This window comes from Thamnophis sirtalis, unplaced genomic scaffold (assembly GCF_051295495.1).
Source record: "Thamnophis sirtalis isolate CommonGarterSnake01/CBP01778 unplaced genomic scaffold, rThaSir2_p1.2 scaffold_4, whole genome shotgun sequence".
Lineage (NCBI taxonomy): Eukaryota > Metazoa > Chordata > Lepidosauria > Squamata > Natricidae > Thamnophis > Thamnophis sirtalis.
Window position 1 is genome coordinate 1,173,151 of NW_028261384.1, and position 25,384 is coordinate 1,198,534.

A 25,384-nucleotide genomic window follows, 5' to 3' on the forward strand; every position below is an offset into this window, starting at 1 on the left:
GGTGGGCCATGGCCAACTGCCGGTCCACAACCTGTGAGTTGGGGACTCCTGGTGTAGAGGATTATAGAAACAGCCTTGCAGAAAAATTGTGGCAACTGTTAAGAAAACACGGATTAACCCCAGGAAAACAGGTAAGGGTGAGAAAGAATCTCAAGGCTGCCCTGCCTTGATGCTCTTTGGTGCCAAAGGGAGTGAAGGGATGATGCTTTCGAGATTCTGCTACTATAACCCATATCAGTAAAGTCAAACTCTAATATTTCTTGTGTTATTGGCTTCCCGGCCTGGTCAACCTTGAAAGACTGACAGATGGAGAAGCCCCAAAGAGTCTGTGTTTCCAAAGGGACAGTTGTCCTGGTGGTAGAGAATTAGTCTGTGAGGCCGGTTGATTTGGGGGGGTGGATCTTCCAAGGCCCTTGAAGGAAGTCCTGTCATCAGAGAGGAGAAAATGGGTTCCTGAGAGAAGGAATTGGCTGAGGAGGACTCAGCTATCTATCTCTGACTTGGGTTCTTCTGAGGTCACATGGCGAGGGCTGGATTAGAACACCAAACAGAAGAGCTGAGGCCTATGGCAGAGCTGGGAGCAGTCTCTTAATTAGTCATTTTGGTCTCTTATGCAAAGGGAAACAATCGGAAGTGGTGACTTTGGTTGGCTTTCATCATGTCTTCTGTGTAACAAGGAGCATTTCTGTTCCTTTCCACCAGATCATCAATCATGGCCATCAGTTTGGCCACCTGAGCCTCTCGTTCTTCCTCTTCGGCCTCGTTGTTGAAAGCCAATATCCGGTTCCCACATTCAGCAATGTATCCCTTCAGGTCTTCACCTAGGGAAGGTATAAATTTTTCTAGAGATTGACCTTTTTTGCAGGTGAACAAGAGGATTGTGTAATTCTTGGCTTTAAGGCCAAAAACCTCTTTGATGAGCTGAGTCACCTCCATCTCCTTCCAGATGAAATAACTCAGAGGCATTACCTGTAGAATGACATGGGGACCTGGGGAGCTAAGCTTCACGCACTTGCTCACTTCTGCATCAGTGACCTTCTGTGGACGTGTGGTATGGAAAAATCCAGGCGTATCAACAACCACAACCTTCCTGCCATTCAGCTGTGCTTCCTCCTTTTGGCATACTTCTGTTGCTGATGAAGATGATGTACCAAACTTAAAGACTTTGCTCCCCAGAATTGTGTTTCCTGTTGCACTTATCCCACTTCCGCTTCTGCCCACCAGGACGATCCTCCGTTCAGGCCCTGCAACCCAAAGGGGAGAGGAGAGAAGAAAGGGACACGGTCAGCAGCGTAAACCCGTAGTTGCCTGTCCTTCCACCCAGGACAGTAACCTCCACCCCCCCAAACCCCCAGGGCCCAAGACTTTACCTGGGATGCTTCCATGTATTTCCAGACCAGTCGCACCGCACAAAACCCGGGATTTCTGCATGAAAAGAGAAACAGAATCAGCCAAAGGAGAGGCTGCCTTGCAGGGAGGATGCCAAAAACTCCCTTTCCCCGGAAGACACAGGGAGGTATTTGGGGGGAGGGATAAAAAAAGGGCTGCCACCCCCTCCTCACTGCCCTCAAGGCTGACCCATCTGATCCTTCCCCGTGTGCCACCCCCCTTTTTATGCAGCCCTTCAATTCTTGGGAGTATCAGGAATGGTGGGGGTTGATGTCCAAAGTTGCTGGCAGCTCCCCACAGCCATCTCCATGCTCAAAGGGCCCCTGTTGTCTGCCCCTTTAGCTGCTCCTAATACAGCTCCAGATTGTCTTCCTCTAGGTACCCCACTTTCCCCCCTTCTCCGACCACCCTCTCCTTGGCCTCCCAACAAGTCCTCCAAGGTGGTCTACTCTGAATTCAATCCGTTATGGGGGTTGGGAGGCTCCTTTGGGGGGGCTCTTTCTTGAATCCCCTTCAATCCTGGGAGAGCAGTCTCTGCTGAGGATGATGATTTGCATCTGTGCCCTCCCCCACCCCCACCCAATTCTGTCCCTTGGGAACCTCCCCTGCCCCATGGCTCTCCTCCCTGAGTGCAGAGTGGGGGACTTTGGGGGTCTTCTCACCCAACCCCCTGCTCAAGCAGGAGACCCTATATCATTTCAGACAAGTGGCTGTCCAGTCTTTCCTTAAAAATCTCCAGAGATGGAGACCCCACAACTGGTATCAGGCTATTCTATGCTCTCCTCCTCCTCCCCCCAGCTCAAGTTACCTCAGCAGGCCTCCCTGTGGGACAGATGCAAGTGATCGCCTTGCTCCATTGACCGAGCCCTTCTGGAGTCACAGCTGCACATCGGAATTGGTACTGAAGATTTAGGTTGACATCTTCCAGGGTGAATTGATCCTTAGGGCCTTCGGTATTGAGACTTTTCCAAATACCTCCTGCAATCCGATATTCCACCAGGTACCTGGAGACCGAAGGCTTCCTGATGGCTACCGGATCAATACTAATCTGGAAACTATTTGGGTGCACTTGCTCAACCTTAGGAGGGGGAGGACTTCTAAGAGCAGCTTTCAGCACCTGACGTTCCTTGAGGACCTCCATGGTCATGGTTAAACTTTTAGTGTCCAGCATCTCTAATGAGTCAAAGAAATTCTTCATGCTCTCAGTGTTCATTTTCCAGAACATTTCAGAAGCAGCATTACGGATTCCTCCATGTTCACGGGGAGCAAAGAGGGCTGAATGGTTGAATCTGAAGTGCAGAGGGGTTCCCGACTCATCTTGAGCACACGGGAGGTCAGCCTCCTTGAGGGCCTCCAGGACAGGTGGAATCCCCCCATCTGAAAAGGTGAACAGGAGTTGCACATTATCCTTCACGTCTTTTCCCAACATGGAGAGCATGGAATCAAAGATGCATTTCTGGGCATGAGTTGAATGGGCAAGGAAAGCCTGGGCCACGAAGCAGATGGCATCCACGTGGTCAATTCCCCCTTGGGTGGAAAAAAACTCCAGGAGCTTCTTCTCAACCAGTTTGTCTTGCTCTGTGTCTCTTGGGCCTCCAAATCCTGGAGTGTCAATGATTGTGAGAGAATAGGGAATTCGGAAGCCCTTCTGATGGTTCACCACATAGGCTGTGACTTCAGACGTCCTGCTTCCAGCTTCGCTTCTCTGGGTGGTTTCATGAATGAGTTTGAATCTGAAATTATTTTCCCACTGGACACCCAGAATATAATTGATCATCCCGTTGATCAAAAGGGTTTTCCCACTCCCTGTTGCTCCCATCACCAGGATCACCTTATTGGGCACTTCCAGGTTCTCCTTTCCAAGCTGGTACAACAGAGAGGAAGTGGAGACATCTGAGGAGACTTTCTCCAAAGGAAGGGTGAACAGTAATGGTTGTCTGTCCTCCACCAGGGAGCTTTCCTGAAGGAACTGGTGAGCTACATTTTCTGCATCTTCTTCCTCCAGTGATGTGGAGACCTCCACCTCCTCACTGGGGACACCCAGAGCTCCATTATCACACAGAGCTGACACCCGTATTCTATACACCGTCTGTGGCTTCAGACCTTTGATGGAATAAAATTCTGTTTTTCTCCCACTACTTTTTTCAGTCCATTGGTCCTTCCCAGCTGCAGCCTCCACCATTCTGTACTCCACCTTGTACTCCTTGACCACAACTCCTGGGGCAACAATGCTGGGACCCATCCAGGCCACAGAGATGACAGAAGATGCCACAGTGACCATTCTTAATTTCTCAGGAGGGCTGGTGGGAAGGGTCTTTATGGGTGGGCTCAGGACACTGGAATTGCTACGGCCTACCTTGCAACAAGCAGCATACCGGAATAGGCACTCTGTGTTTGGAGGCAGATCTTTCAGCAGGAACATCTCCCTGGCATCCTCTCTCCTCACAGTCTTCCATTTTTCTTCCCCTGCAACCTTGTACTCTACCAGATAGCTGGAGATTGTACCCTTTCCATATTCTGCTGGCTGAAACTTCAGTTGAATGCTGTTATGACTCAGTTCACTGACCAGGAAAGGGAGAGGTTTTGAGGGCAACTCAAAGTTCTTGCTGACCAGCTCTCCATCTTCATAAAGGTATATTGAGGCTCCTGGGGTGTCCACATCTGGAAGTGAGGCCACAATAAAGCTAACCTTCTCATTTGGTTGATTGATACTGAAAAAGTCTCTGATGGATTTGGCAACTTGGCGAGCATTGCGAATCCTCTCCTTGTCCTCAAACCAGGCCAGGCCTTTCTTGACCTCGGGAGTGGACTTTGTGGACTTAGTCGATTCTTGTGAGAATTGCTCCTGAAGCCAATCCTGTAAACTCAAGAGAAATGGCTCCTCTTCATGTAAAGAAGTAAATACAAAGGAGACCACATATTCATTCTGGGGGTCAAGAACTATTTTTTCCAGCTTCTTCTGAGATGAGATCACTTCCATATTATTTAGAATAGTCAGACAAGAGTTGACATGGTTAATTTCTCTTTCCTTGGTGTCCAGAAATTCACAGAGTCTTTGGCTGTTGAAGGGTGACCGTTTGACAGACGTCAAGAGGTCCACTAGGGTCCCTTCCTCCTGCCCTCCTCCCCGGATGGAAGGAAACATTCTGGCCAGCTGTTTCTGGAAAGTCCGCCTGTGTTGCTTGCACAGATCGTTGAACTGCTGGATCTTCCTCTTGATCTCAGGGAAGGTCTCAGCAATGGGATTCTTGGCTAGATCGTTGCTTTGCATCTGGATTTCATTGAGTTCCTCCAAAATCTTTTCAGCATCAAAGATCAACTTTATGCTGATCTCACGGACCATCTTAGCTGCTCTGGAGTCCAGCTTGCTCAGTGGGTAGAGCCAGACCCGCACTGGCACAGCCTTCTCTCCATCTTTCCCTAACATTTTTGGTAGAGTTGTGTAAACCTGCATGGCATCTTGGAAAGTCACTGGATTTTTGTCCAAATAAAAGTCTCCATGGAACTTGCAATTGAACTTGAGAACATTCTCTTTCTCCTCCTCATTTAGCTTCATATCTGCTTTTCCCGTGATGGATATCAGCTTCTTGATTGTAACCTGGAGACTTCCTTGAATATCTTTCACAGTCTCCGTTGAAGAAACTTCTCGGTCAAAGACAAAAAAGGCCTGGGCTCCATAGAGGATGGCAGTGACCACATGGGTGGCTGTGCCTTGCTCAAAGACGGCTGGGTAAGTGACATTCTGGATTCCCAGGTGGCTCATAGTCAGCTGTTCATACTTGGTGGTGGCTTTGTAGTGAACAGTGACTCTGGCCTGTTGCTTGGACTTCTTGGTGTCCTGAAGATACTCTGCTGACCCGCTCACATCAATCAGCCCCCCGAGGAAACTGGCCTTAATGGGTTCTGGGATGTCCAGGGCAGAGGCCTTATCATCTATGCTGTCAGATGCAATGATTACAGTGGCTGTCTTGGGCTGAGCCTTGATGGTCAGGTCCTTCTGAAGAGAGCTGTAGTCCCAAAGGGTGACTCCTGCAAGGAACAGAAGAAAATAGGAGGATGAATTGAAACCAGACCTTGAAAATACCAGTTATTGGATGGAGAAGCTCCAGAGAGGTGGGGCAATAGAGACATCTTCCCCCTGGAGGCTTCCCCCGTTTATGTCCAATCATCACCAGAGAAACATGGCAACATTTCAAAGGCTTTTGACTGAGTAGAGAGGGATGGGAATTGTTATGCATCTATTGATTTCAAGAAAGATCCAGAACTCCCTGGGGAAACTATGTTTTCATGAAGCATTCAGAGTCACCTGCTCCACAACTTCAGAAGTTTATCCCTGAGTTCACCATTCTATGGGGGACCCTAGACTTCTTTTATTAGCTCTTTCCCAAACTATTTCTGTGCTTCGGGGGGGGGGGGAACCATTCTATGTTGGGTAATCAATGCCAGTCCGGCTGCATCCTTGGTGAAGGGTTGGATATTCATTCCCAGCTAGGAGGTCCTATTTAGCTAGCTGCTACTAGCAGGCTATGCACCCAGGAGCTCAACTCTGTCCCTGGGTTGAGGCTGCACATTGATGGCAGTGCCTGTTTCTCTCCCTCCCTCCGTCCTTCCAGAGACCCATCAGCCTCTCCTCCAGCTCCTACCTGGGATGAGCGCATCCTTGCGGCAGTCGTACAACGTCCCCAGCTGGAAAGGGCGGCCCAGAGCGGCTATCTCTATGGTGTCCTCTTCCAGGGCCATGCTCATCTCCTTCAATTGCCGATGCTTCTGCTGCCCTACAAGAGAGGAGAAACATCTGGAGGAGGCAAAAACTGACAGTTGACTCTGTGATGCAGGATGTGGGCACAAGCCACATTCCCCCCACTGATCGTGGTCAACTCTCTGGGTAGGCTGAGAGAGGAACACTCCACAGAGACCCTTGGGGTAGGAGCAGCAGTCCCAGAGCACAACTGGTGGCAGTGCAGAAGTCTTTGAGTGGCCAAAATCCCCAACTCCTCAGGTAAAGATCATTTTAATTACATCCTTTTAATAGTATCCTTGTGAACATTGGGCGCCATCTAACAAAATGGTACAGTACAGATGCTACCTTGCTCAATAGTAGCAACTGTGAAAGGGATCTTGGAGTCGTAGTGGACAACCATTTAAATATGAGCCATATATATGTCTAGTTTAATGAAAAGAAGGACTAGGGGAGACATGATAGCAGTGTTCCAATATTTCAGGGGTTGACACAAAGAAGAGGGAGTCAAACTATTCTCCAAGGCACCTGGAGGGTAGAACAAGAAGCAATGGGTGGAAACTAATCAAGGAGAGAAGCGACTTATAACTGAGGAGAAATTTCCTGACATTTAGAACGATGAATCAGTGGAACAACTTGACTCCAGAAATTGTGAATGCCCCAACACTGGAAGTTTTTACAAAGAGATTGGATAACTATTTGTTAAAACTGGTGTAGGGTTTCCTGCCTTAGCAGGGGGTTGGACTTGAAGACCTCCAAGGTCCTTTACAGTTATTTTCTATTCTGTTCTGTTCTGCTCGTCTCTGTTCTCTTCTACTCTACTCTATTCTACTCTACACTCTACTCTAAACTCTACTCTATAAACTCTGTTCTGTTCTGTTCTACTCTAAACTCTACTCTATATGCTATACTAAACTTCTGTTCTGTTCTATTTGATTCTACTACAACATATCCTACCCTACCCTACTCCAGAAAGTCCTATTGGGGATTCGACCGGACGTTCTCCAGCTGGACAGATGTGGGGGGTGTGAGTTCTCAAGACCCTCACGTGAACCCTGTCTGACAAACCAATTCAGATCTTTTTTAGATCAGAACCACCCTGGAGTGGGGGGAAGAAGGGGCAGTGTCTCATCAGACCCAGGGGGCGGAAACAGGTCCCTCGCAGGTCGGAGATTTGCCCTCTGAATCGGAGTGGGGTGGCAGCATGGCAAGATGGCTGCAGAAGAAGCTGGCTCCCAGCCAAAGCAACTGAACAGGAGGGTGTGGAAGAGTTGAAAGACCAGTAAGAAAATTCATCTAATCCACAGTCATAAATCAAAACTTGGAAAAGGCAAAGAATCTTGAGATGGTCAGATTGGGATTTTTGCAAAAAGAAAGAAAGAAAAGGAAAATGGAGGGTTGAAACACTACCCCCCCCCCACAAAAGCCGTTTGTTTGAAACAATTTGGATAGAAAGGGAGAAAGCAGCGAAGTGACAAACCCACCCAAACACTCTCCAAATTTGGTTTTCAACTTGAAAAGATTGTGTTTTCAAAGGAGTCTAGAAGCGTGAAGATTTGCTTCATCCGAGTGTCTTTTAACTAACGTATCTTAAGCAACCCCAATTAATGAATGGTGGAATGCAACAAGGGAGAAACATCAAGAAAAAAGCACTATCTCCTCACTGACAACTGATAACCTAGTCTTGCCTGTGTGGGAAATTCTAATTAACCAACTGCCATAAATCAGAACTTGGAAAAGCAGGAGGTGAAGAGGAAACATACCCTAGTTTGGCTGTATGCAAGCTTGTTCCAATTAAAATATTTTGAGCAGCTATAACTAACGAGAGGTGAAAAGTAGCAAAGGAAAAAAATAATAACAAAATCAAGAACTGGGTAATACGAAGTCTCCCCCCCCCCTTTTTTTCTGCAAAAGATTAAGATGGCTCCAGCTTCTCGCATAAATCATTAAAATCAAGCCTAAATAGAATTCTGAACCCAGAGAAGCAGAAATTTAAAGAAGAAGGCAAAGAAGAATGGGGGAAAGATAATGAATGATCATGGATAGATTGAATTAACCAGTAGAACAGCTTGCCACCAGAAGTTGTGGATACGTCATCACTGGAGGTTTTAGTCTCTTCCTTAAAACATCCAGTGATGGAACACACACAGCTTCCAGTGGCAAGCTGTTCCACTGGTTAATTGTCCTCACTATTAGGAATTGTCCTCACTGTTTCTCTCCTTGATAATTTTCCATCCATTGTTTCTTCTCCTGCCTTCTGGTGCTTTGGATCCATCCATCCATCCATCCATCCATCCATCCATCCATCCATCCATCCATCCATCTATCTATCTATCTATCTATCTATCTATCTATTTATCTATCTATCTATCATCTAAATGGGATTCTAATAGATTTTGCTGAAGTGGCTGGATTAAAAATAAACCAAGAAAAGGCCAAAATGCTGGTAAAGAATCTTACAAATAAACAGAAAAATAAATTGACTGAGAAGAAGATAATTATTTTAAATTAATATAACAAATAAAGTCAGACCTGGAGAAATGGAAAAATCTACAGTTTTCAATGGTTGGAAGAATAGCTACAATAAAAATGAATATTTTGCCAAAGTTATTATTTTTGTTCCAAACAATTCCGACAAAACTAGAAAAAAAGTTCTTTGAGGATCTAAAGAAATTGATTCTAAAGTTTCTTTGGCAAGGGGGAAAAAAGCATGAATAAAATTGAAAATGCTACAGGAAACTAAAAATGAGCAGGGATGTGATTTACCTGATTGGGAGCAGTATTCCCACGCCTCAGTGCGTATATAGGTGAAAGAATGGGTTAACTTGAGGAAGAAAAGAATATTGACTTTAGAAGGACATGGTTTACAATTGGGGTGGCATTTATGTGGTATGGGAAAAATAAAATACACAGGTATTTCCAAAGACACTATATCAGAAATACTCTGCTTTTAGCATGGGAAAGAATTAAGGAGAAAGATTGCATGAAAATAACTGTCTGGTTATCCACGATGGAAGCACTAATCCAAATGTTCTTGAATTGGAAAAAAATGGCAAGATATAAAGATATCCTAAATGAAGAAGGGAATTAAAATCGAAACAAGAACTGAAAAATCAAGGAATTGATTTGCCTTGGTGGCCACTTATGCAAATACAATCAAGATACAAGAAAGACCCCAAAACCTCATTTAAAAGAATAAAAAACCCTTCAGCCTCCTGGTGAAAACAAGCAATCAAATGAGCCGCTTGATGGGCTCCATCGCACTCTGTGTTCCCCAGTCCTGTGGGCAGAATGGGGTCTTCAGGGCCTTGCGGAAGAGGGTCAAAGTGGGGGCCAGTCTAATCTCCATGGGGTTGTTGTTCCACAAGGAGGGAGCCACCACAGAGAAGGCCCTTCTTCTGGGCCCCACCAGATGGACCTCTTTAGGGGACAGGACCCACAACATCAGGTGGCAAGCCATTCCACTGGTTAATTGATCTCACTGTTCGGAAGTTTCTCCTTAATGATCCCAAATTCTTTCTCCCCTTGATGAATTTCCACCCACTGTTGGAAACCAACCAAGGAGAAAAGCAAACTAGAACCAGGGAGAAAATCCCCCCCCCCTTATCTCACGCGAAGAGGGCAAAGCGGGGTCTCTCCAGGGAGACAAAAATTTGGAATTGTGGGAGGGGGGAGATGGAATTGGAGAAGATAATTGGGGTGAGGGTGTCAGAAAAAGATGTTCCTTCCCTGCTCTCGATTCCTGGTCTCACCTTATTTGGCTGCCAGAAGAGAATTCAGCAGCCTTCAGAAAAGGAGCAACTCCCCCTCCCCAAATTACCTACAAAACACCCCCCCGCAAGAACAAGTGCTTCTGTGCCACACTTGTTGCTAAGCCATCTGTTCCCCCCTCCCAATCTGAAGTTGACTTTCCTAACAAGGAAGACGGGATCCTAAACATCTCAGGATCCCCTTCCCAATGTTAGGATCTCAGCTACTAATTTCCCCCCATTGGCCTCCCTCCCCTCCCCCACTGACTTCCCTATCATTAGGATCTCCTCCGCTGTCCCATCCCTCCGTTGGCTTTTCCCAGAGACCACCAGCCTCTTGCTCTCTGCTGCTCCCTGACCCACTTCCCACCACAGGCCCAGGAGGAGCTCTGCCCTCGCCCCACTCCACCCTGAGGCCCTGTGAAATGCCCACTTGGGGGCCCTGGTGGTCCTTGGGGGTCCCCCCTGGTTGGAGGGATCTGGAATACCGGACGGCAGGTGGATCTGCCAGTCTCATCATCTCTTCTGGGTTAACTATCCTAAAAAAAGTTCCTTGAAATGGGGACAACTTTTCCTCCCCATCCTTTGAGGTCTTCTTCAGGGTCTGCTCCAGCCTGCGAGGCTGTGGGAAAGGATGGAGGAAGCAGAGGGTCTTCCTTAAAGCAGGAGACCCTGGGAAACCCCTTACCTGCCCCACCCTCTGAGCCTGACAAGTGGGATCAGCTGCAGCCCACTTCCTCCAAAGGCTGGACCTCCGCTCTGCCCGTCCAGTCCCGGGTTCAAGGCTCAGCCTGGGAATTGTAAGGAGACCCTCATCTTCTGCTTTGTCTTCAGGCATCCAGAAAATGAAAGAGAGAAAATAAAAAATAGAGAATAGATTAAAATAATGATTAACACCTGGGCATATCACAATCCTATAAAAGTGATATGGAAAGGACAGAAGAAATAAAGAGATGGATAATGAACCAAAATATATTGAAAGATAAAGAATACATAACAATGGTAGAAAAAGAAATGAAACTCTTCTATGAAATAAATAAAAGAAGAAGAAACAACATTACAGAATTTGTGGGATACAACAAAGACATACATTCGAGGACTGACAATAAGCTTATTTGGTAAGAAAAAACAAGAAACAAAAACAAGAACTATTAGAGGAAGAACTTAAAAAATTAGAAGCAGATCTGCAAAAAGATCCACAAAAAAAAATCAAAATAAAGGAAAAGAAGGATTTGATAAAACATAAACTTAATTTGATGACACATGAAGAAATGGTTCAGAAAATTAAAAAAGCTAAACAATTTTTGGTTGAAAATGCAAAGAAGCCGGGGAGATGGTTAGCCCACAAACTAAAAAAAAGAAAAAGAGAAGAGAATAATACATCCATTACAAGATGAAAAGGGAAACATACAACACCAGAGGAAAGAAAAAATATATAATACAACGTTTCTTTGAAAAATTATACAGTCACAAAAACAATACCTAAATAAGATGAATTTTTTAAAAATGGGGAGATGAAGAGAAATGTTCAATGGAAAAATGACAATGATGGAATTATCAGAGGCAGTGAAGAGACACAAAAATAACAAGACTCCGGGCCCAGATGGAAAATACCTGTTGAACTCCACAGGAACATACAGGAACCCATAGAAACAGTCATGCTGGATTTGTACAATGAAGCCCTTACAGAGGCTAAATTACCGAAAACATGGATGGAAGCATACATAACTCTTATACCCAAAGAAGATCCAGACTATCAACAAATAAAAAATTACAGACCGATTTCATTATTGAATACAGACTACAAAATATTTTACATCCATAATTGTGGAATGGTTAAAAAAAAACGAAATGAAACTATTCACACAGGCCAAAATGGATTTCTACCAAAACAACAATTGAAAAATAATATGAGAATAATTATAAACACACTAGAATATTATTAAGCACATCCCAGGAAGCAAGTTGCACTGATTTTTTGGGATGCCCAAAAGGCCTTTGACAACATGAAATGGGAATTCATTACTACACAATTAAAAAACATGCAATTCGGAGGGAAATTTGTGAAGATGGTAGAAACAATATGTTCGATTCCAATGGCAAAAGTACTAATAAATGGAGATTGTAGGAAATCTAAAAATTTTCCTATTGGTCCTGTGGGCATGTCTTGGTGGAGGTCATGTGACTGGGTGGGTGTGGCTATATAGTCATGTGACTGGAGGTGTCAAAAGAGAGAAACTCACTTTAACAATGTCCTGCTGGATCAGGGGGTTGGACTAGATGACCTCCAGGTCCCTTCCAGCCATGGATTGCTGTGCTTTTGCAAGCTGCTTCTACTGCCATGTTTGTGGTTCTTTCTCCCTCCCTTTGTCCCTCCCTCCCTCCCTCCTTCCTTCCTTCCTTCCTTCCTTCCTTTCTTTCTTTCACAGCAACCCCCCCCCCATTTTTGGCTTAGCAGGCCTCAGTGAAGCCCAATTGCTTAAAAAATGTGCCCCAATTGCTTAAAAAACGTTTTTTTAAAAGTTCCTACTATCGCGCAGCACAGCTGATCATCAGAACTTTTTTTTTTACTTTGTTAAGCCTTTTTTTTACTACCAGTTTGGGCAAAGCGGCCTGATCCGGTAGCATTTCACCTTAGACTAAGGTGACCAGATTTTAAAATTGATAAAGCAGGACACCATTAACCGGGGGTGTGGCAGTGTTCTTGATTAAAATTTTTGCTGCCCAGCGCTGTGGCTGAGGTGAAGCCGCCAAAGTCCCCGATGGCACCCCCGCTGGCACCCCCGCTGGTGCCCCCACCTGTGGCAGTGGCGGTGCCAGCTTCCCCTCCGCTCTGGGCACCTGAGCTGGGCACCGCATTACCCCTGCTACCGCCTCCTCCTCCGCTGTGCTTTTGAGAAGCCATGGGGCCCTTTTTTTCCTCCTCCCGCCCCCTTCCTACTGACTCCCGCGGCCTCATGGCTCCTCAAAAGCACGGCAGAGGAGGAGGGGGCAGGGGTAATGTGGTGCCCAGCTCAGGTGCTCAGAGCGGAGGGGGAAGTGCCATTACCAGGGGGGGGGCCCGGTGGGAGCTTGGCGGCTTCACCTCAGCCGCAGCATCAGCAGCAAATGTGGTGGTTCTGTTGGAGGAGGAGGAGGAGGCGGCAGCAGTTAGTCTAGTGGCGGCGGGGGCTTTGGGCGTTCACTTCAGCTGCAACCCCAGGCGGAAGCGGCTAGGACTGGCCTCCCACAAAGGACCTCCCCGGACTTGCTTTGCTGAACACGGAGCGACTGGCAATAGTTTGAGCGGGTGCGGCTGGCGCAAACTACCGTCAGTCGCCCCGCGCTCATCAAAACAAGTCCGGGGAGATTCTTTGCGGGCGGCCAGTTCTAGCCGCCTGAAAGGACCTCCCCAGCTTCCAGAGACTCTGACAGTAGAAATCACTGCGCAGCAGTTGCAAACTGCTGTGGGGTGTTTTCTTGCCACGTGCACAGCCGGGTGAAAAATCGGGACTTTTTTGAAATGCCGCGAGACACGGGACAAATTATTAATAATCGGGACTGTCCTGCCAAAAGCGGGACGTCTGGTCACTTTACTTTAGGCTCTGCCACCCACCCAGACAGCATGGACCCCTCACCCAGGTTTCAAAGGAAGCAGCTCCTTGACCTGCTTTGCACCGGAGAAGCCCACCCTTCGCCCACTTCCAATCCGCTGCCAACTGGGGGTCTTGGCGCTTCTGGGGGCCTCACCTGGTTGGAGGGATGAGGAACCTCCTAGTGGACCATGGATCTACTGCTCTCCTTTGCTTCCTCTCTCCTGCTGGATCTCCTCGTCCTCGGAACCCCTGGTGGACTTTATGATGGGAATCCAGAGTTTGAAAAAACCCTTTGAAGCAGTCAGAGTTTCCTGCCACAAGATTGCATCTCATCTGTTCCCCCCATTTTCCCCATCCTTTGAGGCCTTCTTCTTGCTGATGCTTCTGCTGCCCTACAAGAGAGGAGAAACATCTGGAGGAGGCAAAAACTGACGGTTGACCCTGTGAGGGGATGCAGGATGTGGGCACAAGCCACATTCCCCCCACTGATGGTGGTCCACGTTCTGGGTTGTCTGAGCAAGGCACACTCCACAGAGACCCTTGGGGTAGGAGCAGCAGTCCCAGAGCACAGCTGGTGGCAGTGCAGAAGTCTTTGAGGGGGCAAAATTTGCAACTCCTTGGGCAGCTCCATTAATTACGTCCCTTTAATAGTGTCCTTCCTTTAGGTTGCAATGATCACAGTTCCCCTCCTCATCAGGAGAGGGTGGTGCAGGGTTGAGACTCTGTTTTCCCCATAAGGGAAAAAGGCTGATTATTGGTTTGGGGGTTGGGGGCTCTTGGGGATGTATGGAGGGGTGTATCCAGAGATCTGATTTCTTTCCTCTGAAAATAAGGGTCCCTGGTGAGTAGCATCTCCAAGATTACTTTTGGGGAGGGGGAGAAAAGCCCATTTGAAATCCCCAAAACAGAAAGGTCCCCACATTACCAAAAAGATGTTGAATTTTGGGAAAAAGTGCAAAGAAGAGCAACTAGGAAGACTAAAAGCCTGGAGACAGAAAAATGAAAAACAGCTGAAAAAGCTAACGGAATCCTTTTAACATCCATAAGCGTCTTGGATGAGAAGCAAATCTTCTTCCAAGGAAAACCAGAAAGTCCAGTTGCCTCTTGAAAAAAGCACCTTTGGGATGAAGAGCAACTAAGCTCGGTAAAGACCTGGAGAACAAAACATCTGGAGAACGGTTGCAGGATTTGGGCTTGGCTAGTCGAGATAAAAGGAGGACCAGGGAGGACATGACAGCTGGATTCCAGTATCGGAGGGAGGGCCTTCCCCATGGAAGGGGTGGGGGGATGTTTTCCACCTATTCTCCAAAGCACCAGAAGGCAGGACAAGAAACAATGGGTTGAAATTTATCAAGGAGAGAAACAGTAAGAACAATTAACCAGTGGAACACCTTGCCACCAGAAGTTGTGGGTGCCCCATTCTTAAAACGGGAGGTTTTTAAAGAAGAGATTCTGAAGCTAATTGTCTGGGATGGAAATGGGGTCCTCTGCTTGAGCAGGGGGTTCGATTAGAAGTCCCTTCCAGCTCTATTCTGATTGATTGATTGAGTGATTGATTGAGTGATTGAGAAGAAGGACACAACATGGACATGACTTCCCACTTCCTCCCCCCTCCTCCTCCTGGAAGGAGCTCCTTGACTTTGGGGCTTCAGCCAAGCTCCCCCTGCACTCTGCCCACAAGAGGATTTCAGCGAAAGAGGAAGGAAAACAAAGTGGTTTCTCTCCAGCTCCTCCCATTCTCCCCCTCCCCCACAGCACAAAGAGCAAAATCTGATCCTCCGGCAGGATCCAAGTTGGAATCTTACTTGAAAAAATCAGAGTTTGGAGGGGGGATCGAGAGTCATAATGTTGTGGGTGCTTTGGAAGAAGGTGTCGCTTCCCCCCCCCCCCATATTCCCTTACCTTATTTGGCTGCATGCGCAGAATTCAGCAGTCTTCCAAAAACTAGCAAGCCCTTTCCCCAAATTTCCTGGAATGTCCCCCCACTTCCATGTCAGATCTGTAGCTAAATTCCTTGCTTTTCTGTCCTGTGGAAACCACCCAACATTGAGGGACTCTGGTGTCCTATCCACCCCTGAGCATATCTGAGAGTGGAGGGACCACTTGCTCTTGTGTAAAAACACCGAGTAGCTCAGTCCAAGGCACACCTGCTTTCCACCAGATACCCAGGAACAGCCCTGCCCTCACCCCACTCCACTCCGCTGGCCCAGCAAGTGCCAACTCCGGGGTCACGATGCTTCTGGAGGTCCTACCTGGTTGGAATCAGGAATCCATGGTGGCAGGTGGCTCTCCTGCTCTCTGTGGCTGCTCCCCTGTTCAATCTGTCCGTCCTTTGAACTGCTGACAGGGTTTATGATGGGAGCAGAGGGCAGAGATTGTAAAACCCTTGCAAGCCATCAATAAATGTGACTGCATCTCACAGCAGCCAAAAAAGCTAACATAATCCTCAGTTGTGTAAACAGAGACATTGGCTCAAAATCACATAAAGCCTTAATACAGCTTTGTAAACCCTTAGTAAGGTTGAACCTGGAATACAGCACCCAGTTTTGGTCACCACATTACAGAAAAGAGGTTGAGACTTTGGGAAAAGTGCAGAGAAGAGCAACTAAGGTGATTAAAGGCCTGGAGGACTGAAATGTATAAAGAATGGTTGCAGAATTTGGTTAAGGTTAGTCTAGGGAAAAGGAGGACTAGGGGTGACATGACAGCCATCTTACAGTGCTTGAGGGGCTGCCCCAAAGAAGAGGGGGTCCACTTATTTTGAAAGCACCAGAAGACAGGACAAGAAACAACAGATGTAAACTAACTAAGGAGAGAAGCAACCTGGAATGAAGGGGAAACTTCCTATCAGTGAGAAATTTGTAATTTAATAAACTTACATGCCACCCAATCCCGTAGGACTCCAGGCGGCTTACAAATACGAGAATAAAACAAAAAAATAAAAAAATAGGGAAAAGACAAGGACAGGTTTAAAAGGAACACAACATACACTCAACTTAGATGGGGGCTGCATCTTATACATGGGTCAACAGCCCCAGGCCTGCCGGAACAGCCAGGTTTTGGTGGCTTTTTGGAACGCCGAAAGAGTAGGAAGGGTCCGGATCTCTGCGGGTAGATCGTTCCACAGGGCCGGAGCAGCTACAGAGAAGGCCCTCCCCTGAGGTGCCGCCAGCCGGCATTGTCTGGTCGACCCCACCCGGAGGAGGCCCAGCCTGTGAGTCCTTATGGGCCGTTGGGAGGTATATGGCAGGAGGCGGTCTCGCAGATATCCAGGTCCTAGGCCATGTAGGGCTTTAAAGGTAATAACCAGCACCTTGAAGCGCGTCCGGAGACCAATAGGGAGCCAGTGCAGCTTGCGGAGGATAGGTGTAACATGGGTGTATCTAGGTACACCCAATATCGCTCGCGCGGCTGCATTCTGGACCAACTGTAGTCTCCGAACACTCTTCAGGGGCAGCCTCATGTAGAGCACGTTACAGTAGTCGAGCCTTGAGGTGACGAGGGCATGAGTGACCATTCGAAGTGCCTCCCAGTCCAGGGAGGGCCGCAACTGGTGCACCAGGCAAACCTGGGCAAAAGCCCCCCTGGTCACAGCCAACAAATGGTGTTCTAATGTCAGCTGCGAATCCAGGAGGAGACCCAAGTTACGGACCCTCTCTGAGGGGTGTAGACTTTCACCCCCCAGGCTGATGGATGGCAAATCTGGACCATCCTTATGGGGCAACATCAGTAGCCACTCGGTCTTGTCTGGATTGAGTGCCAGCTTGTTTACTCCCATCCAGACTCTAACAGTCTCCAGGCACTGGCACATCACTTCCACCGCATCGCTGAGTTGGCACAGGGCAGACAGATACAACTGGGTATCGTCCGAATATTGATGGTATTTAATCCCGTGCCGGCGAATGATCTTCCCCAGCAGCTTCATGTAGATGTTAAATAGGAGGGGGAACAGGGCTGAGCCCGGCGGCACCCCGTATTTAAGAGGCCTAGGGGTCGACCTCTGTCCTCCAACCAACACCGGCTGCAACCTGTCTGAGAGGTAAGAGGAGAACCACCGTAAAACGGTGCCTCCCACTCACCTCCCCCAGTTGTCGCAGAAGGATACCATGGTCGATGGTATCGAAGGCCGCTGAGAGGTCAAGAAGCACCAGGATAGAGGAATGTTCTCTATCCCTGGCCCGCCAGAGATCATCGGTCAGCGCGACCAAAGTAGTTTTGGTGGAGCAACCAGGCCTGAAACACGACTGAAAGGAATCTAGATAATCTGCTTCATCCAAGGTCCGTCGGAGTTGAAAGGCCACCACCTTCTCAACAACTTTCCCGACAAAGGGGAGGTTGGAGACTGGATGGTAGTTTTTAAGAATAGCTGGATCCAGAGAAGGTTTCTTAAGGAGGGGTCTTACCACCGCATCCTTTAAAGGCTGCGGGAAAGATCCCTCCTGTAGAGAGGTGTTAACAATCCTCTGGAGCCAGCCTCATGTAACCTCCCAACTGGCCGAAACCAGTCAGGAGGGACACGGGTCCAGTAAGCAGGTGGAGACATTACCGCTCCCATGGCCTTGTCCACTTTCTCAGGAGTGACAAGCTGGAACTCGTTCCAAGAAATCCGATCAAGGCCCACCCTCGGCATCTCGTCTGGTACTGTCCAAGTGAAGTCCAGGTCCATCCAAATCTGAGCGATTTTGTCTGACAGAAACTGAACAAATTCCTCAGCTCTTCCCTGCAGGGGTTCCCCCGCCTCCTCACTTTTCAGGAGGGAGCGAGTTATCCTAAACAGGGCGGCCGGGCAAGATTCTGTGGACGCAATAAGAGCAAAAAAATGAGCACATTTTGCCACCCGTATCGCCACTAAGTAACTCCTAATAAAGGCTCTTAGCTGTGTTCAGTCAGATTCGGAGTTACTGGCCCTCCAACGTCGCTCTAGGCATCTCTTCTGGTGCTTCATCTCCCGGAGTTCCTCGGTAAACCAAGGGGCCCTCCTGGATCCACTGCCACGGATAGGCCGCAAAGGCGCAATCCGGTCAAGTGCCCCAGCCGCCGCTATATTCCAAGCAGCGGCCAAGGACTCTGTCGGATTGTGGGCAAGGGAGTTGGGTATCTCTCCAAGCTCCGTCTGAAATCCCAATGGGTCCATCAGGCACCTGGGGCGGAACCATTTAATCGGCTCCACCTTCCTGCAGTGGAGGAGTAGTTCCTGAAAATCCACCCTCAGTAGGAAGTGATCTGACCATGTCAGGGGTGAGATCTCAATGCCCTTCAATTCCAGATCACGTCTCCACTGCCCCGAGAGAAACACAAGGTCAAGTGTGTGTCCCGCTGTATGAGTCGGACCCTGAATTACTTGTGTCAAGTCCATGGTTGTCATGGAAGCCATGAACTCCTGTGCCCCATCAGACCATTCGCCAAGAGATGGCAGGTTGAAATCCCCCAATACTATCAGTTTGGGGAATTCAACCGCCAGTCCAACTACTTACTCTAGGATCGCAGGCAGGGCTGTTGTAACACAGCTGGGAGGTAGGTACGTTAGAAACAAGCCCACTTGACCCCCTAGGTCCAGCTTCACCAGAAGGGACTCGCACCCGACAATCTCCGAGGCAGGAATCCCACGAGGAACTAATGATTTTCGGATGATAGCAGCCACTCCCCCACCCCTTTTTTGGTGTCGTGGTTGGTGGAGCACCTGAAACCCTTCTGGGCACATTTCTGAGAGGGGGACTCCTCCCTCATGGCCCAGCCAGGTTTCAGTAATACATGCCAGGTCTGCCCCCTCGTCTAATATTAAGTCCCGGACGAGGGGAGCTTTATGAATCACAGACCTGGCATTTAGCAACAGCACCCTGAGACCAGGGCCCTGACATCTCTTGCCACTTGGTCCTTGAGATGAGCTATCAGGGCTGGAACGAGGGATCGCTGTGACGTAGCAAACCCTCCTTCCCTGGTAATGGCCAGCCCTGAAACTCCCGTTGTACCTGCCCCTCCCAAATGTAACCGGGATGCTCCAGCCTGTCCCAACCCACGTAGACCCCTCCTACCCTCCCATGGCCCCCGCTCTCCTCTCAGGCCATTCACCCCATGCACTCTGGGACGAGAGGCTGCTCCGGGCCCCCATCCACCTCTGCTTCTGCACTAAGTGGAGTGGGCTCCAGGCCGCACTCCCGATCCCCTCATATATACCAAGCAGTTATTCTCAACATGTACACACCACAATAACCTTAAAAACATATAGGTACAATAAAAACAGGGTATAAAAGTTAAAATTAATAAAAAGTGGGATCATTCACTAGCATACATACACAAACACTCCACATACAAAGACAATAAGCGCAGATCTTAGTAGATTGTGCAGATAATTCTTAAAAGTCCAGAATGGTTGAGAACCAGCAGTGGGCTATAAGTGGTATGCAGGAGAATGTCTGTCTTTCCCCTCTCCTGTACGCCTGAAAGAGGTCCAAAAGTCCGGGGGTGGCTGAAGCAGGTCGGAGAAAAGGTGGGAGGATGCATCAGTTGATAAAACGTTAAGGCCCCATCCGTGTTTCTGCCATCCTCTGTCACTCCTTCCGCAGAACACATGCACCACAAATAAATACACCACGGGGCAAACTGTGGGTATTCCCAACATGTCAAAAGGCCTCCTCGCACACTGTGAGTGCCCCCATTTGACCACAGTCCCTGGCGCCATCACAAGATGAATTAGATGGGTTAGATGGGTGCTATTCGAGTTGGTAGTCCAGGGGCCGTGGTGGGTGGCAATGATGAAAACAAATGGGGCTAAGGTGGGGAGTCCAAGAGCCCCGAGATTGCAGTTGGAGGAGGTCAGGTATTCAAAGACCAAGATAGCAGGAGACCAGATGCTAAGCAGGGGAAACAAGAGGAGACTCCGCAGCAGTGAGGGCAGGCGGAGGGAAAGGCTCGCCAAAAAAAACACCAATCACGTAGAAAGCGGCGGAGAGAGGAGGCAGCATTGGTGAGGAGGCCGAGCCAGCTGGAGAGGGGAAAGGGGGCATCCAGGGAGGGCAATTAACCAGTGGAACAGCTTGCCACCAGAGGCTGTGGGCACTCCATCACTGGAGATTTTGAAGAACAGCTGGACAATCATTTGTCTGAAATGGAATAGGGTCTTCTACTTGAGCAGGGGTTGGACTAGATTTCCTCCAAGGTACCTTCTAACTCTATGATTCTGTAATTCTGTAAGGGTCTCCTACTCAAGCAGGGGGTTGGATTAGATGACCTTCAAGGTCCCTTGCAGCTCTATTCAGATTTATTGATTGTAGAAGAAATGGCATAGGGTTTCCTGCTTTGGTGGGAGGTTGGACTAGATGACCTACAAGGTCCCTTCCAATTCTGTTAATCTGTTAAGTTCCCTCAGTTCTGAAGAAAAAGCCCAACCATGGAAGAACTTAGAACTGAAGAAGTGGACTCGGCTTAGACCAAAGAGGAAATTGGCACAGATGGTGGAATCCTGGAGGTATCCGGATTCTGGCGGCTATTAATAAGGGGGCTGTTTCTACTCCCGTCCCGAAAATTTTAGGCAGCTGCCTTTCAACTCTGGCTGTTGGACATGGAAGGGCGGGAGCCCTGCAAATTGTCTTGCAAAGATCAGAGGAAGTGAGGCGCTTATTGTGGCTGGGCAGAGGGTCCTTTCCTCAATCACGTGGTTTCCAGGCAGCGCAGGCGCCCTGAGCACTTTCACTTTAGTAATAGCACTTAGACTTATCTACTGCTTCACAGTGCTTCATAGCCCCCTCCAAGCAGTTTTACAGAGTTGGCCTATTGCCCCCAACAATCTGGGTCCTCGTTTTACAGACTTCAGAAGGATGGAAGGCTGAGTCAACCTTGAGCCTGGTGAGATTCGAACTGCCGAACTGCTGGCAGTCGTCAGTCCGCAGAAGTAGCCTAAGCTGCAGTATTGCATTCTAACCACCATGCCGTGGCGGCTCTTTGCCGCTGCTTAGCAGCAGGATATTTAATTTCGTAGCTGGAACGGCAAAATGTCCAATAGGACGCACAGTTGCAGTTGATTGGAGAGTGCTGACTCGGGCATGAGGCGACCTACACTGTGATTGGTTGCTGCCTTTTTTCCCGCCTTTTTCTTCTGTGTCTTCATTTTACCTCAGGATGTTCCTGGGTTCCTGACTCTCTCATGTTCTTTCTTTCGGGGTGACGACAAGCTAAGCTTGAATGTTAAATGAGTGTGTGTGTGTGTGTGTGTGTGCGCGTGCGTGCGTGCGTGAGCGCGAGCGCCCACACATGCGTGTGCGTGTGTGTTTATGTGTACAGATCAGTGATGGCTAACCTTTTTCTACTCGTGTGCTGAAATCAGTCTTCGCTTACTGTCAGCACTCCTTCATTGGATAATCAGGAAAGAAAACCACAAGACTCCATTGATAGAAATCAAGTGTACTTTTATTAATTATATTAATTATAAATGAACAGAAGCGTAGCAAAGCGAAGACTGATTATTTAGGCGCGAAAGCAAATGATATATAGAATAACCCATTCCCCACCCCTTGGCATCCCAGTTACAGTCCAATCATAATTCTCCCAAGTGTTAGGTGCGAGATAACTTCGAAAGGCATCACCCAGATGGAATGTTGGTGCCGTTGGCCTTGGCGGGAAACCTCCTCCGCATGCGCAGTAAGACGAGCAGCAGAAACTCCAGAATCTTCCTCCAGCACAGGTAGTAGTCCCCTCCCAAATACCATGCCCCCCCTCTCCGTTTCAATGGCAGCCGAAGCAGCAGCAAACAGAGGCCGCCACTTTCCATATTCAGCTGGCTGAAACTTCAGCTGAATGCTCTCGTGTCTCAGATCACTGACCAGGAAAGGGAGAGATTTTGAGGTCATCTCAGAGTTCTTGCTGACCAGCTCTCCATCTTCATAAAGGTATACTGAGGCTCCTGGGTTCTCCGCATCTGGCAGTGAGGTCACAACAAAGCAGGCCTTCTCCTTGGATTGGTTGACGCTGAAAAAGTCTCGGATGGATTTGGCAGCTTGGCAAGCATTGTGGGTCCTCTCCTTATCCTCAAACCAAGCCAGGCCTTTTTTAACCCCAGGAGGGGATCTTGTTGACTTGGTGATCCTGGCAAGAATAGCTCCTGAAGCCAACTCTGAAAGCTCAACTGAAATGGCTCCTCTTCATGTAAAGAAGTGAATATGAAAGAGACCATGTATGCTTTCTGGCCATCAAGTACGATTTCCTCCAACTTGTTTTGAGATGAGATAACTTGTCGAAATAAGATTTACAAAATTAATTTCTCTTTTCTTGGTGTCTAGAAATTCATGGAGTCTTTAGCTGTTGAAGGGTGACTGTTTGACAGACAATAACAGATCCATCAGAGTCCCTTCCTCTTGCCCTCCTCTCCAGATGGAAGGCAACACTCTGGCCAGCTGTTTCTGGAAAGTCCGCCTGTGTTGCTTGCACAGATCTTTGAACTGCATGATCTTCCTTTGGATCTCAGGGAAGGTCTCAGCGATGAGATCATTGGCTAGATCATTGCTTTGCATCTGGATTTCATTGAGTTCCTCCAAGATCTTTTCAGCATCAAAGATCAACTTTAGGCTGATCTCACGGACCATCTTAGCTGCTCTGGAGTCCAGCTTGCTCAGTGGGTAGAGCCAGACCCTCACTGGCACAGCCTTCTCTCCATCTTTCCCTAACATTTTTGGTAGAGTTGTGTAAACCTGGATTTTTGTCCAAAGAAAAGTCTCCATGGAACTTGCACTTGAACTTGAGAACATTCTCTTTCTCCTCCTCATTTAGCTTCATAACTGCTTGTCCTGTGATTGATATTTCCTTCTTGATTGTAACCTGGAGACTTTCTTGTATATTTTTCACCGTCTCTATTGAAGAAACTTCTCGGTCAAAGACAAAAAAGGCCTGGGCTCCATAGAGGATGGCGGTGACCACATGGGTGGCTGTGCCCTTCTCAAAGACGGCTGGGTAAGAGACATTCTGGATTCCTAGCTGGCTCATTGTCAGCTGTTCATACTTGGTGGTGGTTTTGTACTGAAGGGTGACTCTGGCCTGTTGCTTGGACTTCTTGGTGTCATGAAGATACTTGGCTGACCCTCCCACTTCAACCAGCCCTCCCAGGAAACCTCCCTTGAGGGAGGCTGAGATGTCCAGGGCAGAGGCCTTGTCATCTATGCTGTCAGATGCAATGATTTCAGATTCAGTCTTGGGCTGAGGCTTGATGGTCAGGTCCTTCTGAAGAGAACTGTAGTCCCAAAGGTGACTCCTGCATGGGGCACAATAAAATAGGAGGATGAATTGAAACTAGACCTCCAAAAGATCAGTTATTGGATTGAGAAGGTCGAGAGATACTATATAAATTCTATAAAGTATGGAATAAAATGTATAAGTGGCTAGAAATCAGAAGCCAAAACAGAAAATAGTGAATATAAATATATAGGTATTTCATTTCATTTCATTTCATTTATTAAAATTTATAGGCCGCCCTTTTCCCTGAGGGGACTCAGGGCAGCTTACAATCACAAGGGAAGGGGGTGCAGTATCAAAAGACAAAACAAAATGTGAACAAAGAAAAAATAATAAAACACAACTTTCATTCAGCAATCAACACTCGGGCGGGTAACTTGGAAACCTATCCCCAGGCCTGCTGGGAGAGCCAGATCTTGAGGGCTGCGCAGAAGGTCTGGAGGGTGGTGAGGGTACGAATCTCAACGGGGAGATCGTTCCACAGGGTCGGAACTGCAACAGAAAAGGCTCTCCTCCGTGTAGTCGCCAGTCGACATTGACTGGCAGATGGAATTCGGAGGAGGCCCAGTCTGTGCGATCTAATTGGTCGAAGGGAGGTAATCGGCAGGAGGCGGTCTCTCAAGGTATAGATATAGGTATAGATATAGTTGAGAATTTATAATTGTTTGGTCAGAGGTCTTCTACTCCAACCTCCTGTTGAACAGAAGATCTTCAAGGGACTTTGATGATGCTGTCAGAAATTGCACTAACTTTCATGACAGAAGTTGAGATGGTGCCACCATGGAGCAATTGAACCTCTCTCCCTCTTGTAGGCATCTCAGTTACTTCATTGTCTTTGGCCCAGCCTCTCCTTCCAGCATTAAACATGGATTTCACACCAGAACACTGAGAAGGTCTCAGACTTCCATTTTCTTTGGACATTCTGTGGTTTGAGAAGCTCCACACAATCTCCACACAATCAATACATTTTTAATGTAACTTTATTAGTAAATGGTGGGAATGCAGTGAACATAATATATCACTTAAAGCCTGGACATCTTTGTTGTAATGTGGTGACCAAAACTGGATGCAGGAATCCAGGTGTGTTCCTACATTTTGTTTCTTTCTGATTTTAGGAACAAGAATCAGAGGGCTGGAAGGGACCTCAAGAAGTCTAGTCCAACCTTATGCTTCTACATTATTTGGTTCTATCTTTTCATCTGAATAGAGATGAAGGAATGGTGAAGATCTAATTGTCTTCTCTGTTGGCCTTGCTGGGATGGCTGAGTCTTCAGAGGATGTCTTGACTCTTGATTGGCATTGAACAGCTGTTTTTTTCTTCTTCACTTCCTCTTTCCGCAGTGAACGGCAAATTAAAAATATTAAAAAAGCAATCAACTGTGTCTTTTGATACATCGTCTCTCTCGCTTTCTTCCTGCTTCATTTGATAGGTGGTCCCTTCTTCCCTCAGCCCAGGTGTTTCCTCCATTTTCAAACCATGAGGAGGGGTCCCAATGAGAATTGCTTGCTTGTTCCCTCCTTGAGCCCCCTCCCATCAATTTCCTTCCTGGATGGTACCCATCCTGCCCCAATGGCATTGCCCAGATTGCTCCTCTCTTTACAAGACAAATGTAGATAGATTACTTTATCACATTTTTGATAGTGTAACTTTATTAGGTGGGTATGCAGAGAACATAATATATCACATTTTTTTGATGGGGAACTTTATTAGTAAA

The 25,384-nt window shown here is 47.7% G+C and overlaps 1 protein-coding gene and 2 pseudogenes across 1 annotated transcript; all 3 read right to left on the minus strand.

Annotated features, from left to right (window-relative positions):
* Nucleotides 1–387: 387 nt before the first annotated feature.
* On the minus strand, nt 388–6,245 carry LOC148045704 (uncharacterized). Its single transcript, XM_087712264.1, has 4 exons — nt 6,033–6,245; nt 2,198–5,418; nt 1,371–1,425; nt 388–1,244 (listed from the first exon to the last, which is right to left on the minus strand). Exons 1-4 carry the CDS (start codon nt 6,133–6,135, stop codon nt 610–612), a joined length of 4,014 nt encoding a protein of 1,337 aa, XP_087568390.1. The 5' UTR covers nt 6,136–6,245; the 3' UTR covers nt 388–609.
* A 4,968-nt stretch (nt 6,246–11,213) lies between these two features.
* Nucleotides 11,214–19,152, minus strand: LOC148045705 (uncharacterized; annotated as a pseudogene).
* Nucleotides 19,153–19,638: 486 nt separating this feature from the next.
* LOC148045706 (stonustoxin subunit alpha-like) lies at nt 19,639–24,499 on the minus strand (annotated as a pseudogene).
* Nucleotides 24,500–25,384: the final 885 nt, after the last annotated feature.

Coding starts and splice junctions, on each gene's coding strand:
- LOC148045704 (XM_087712264.1), bottom strand. CDS start 6,135: ATGAGCATGGCCCTGGAAGAGGACACCATAGAGATAGCCGCTCTGGGC. Junction 5,419..6,032: donor CAAGGATGCGCTCATCCCAG/GTAGGAGCTGGA, acceptor TGTTCCTTGCAG/GAGTCACCCTTTGGGACTAC. Junction 1,426..2,197: donor CCACAGGGAGGCCTGCTGAG/GTAACTTGAGCT, acceptor CTTTTCATGCAG/AAATCCCGGGTTTTGTGCGG.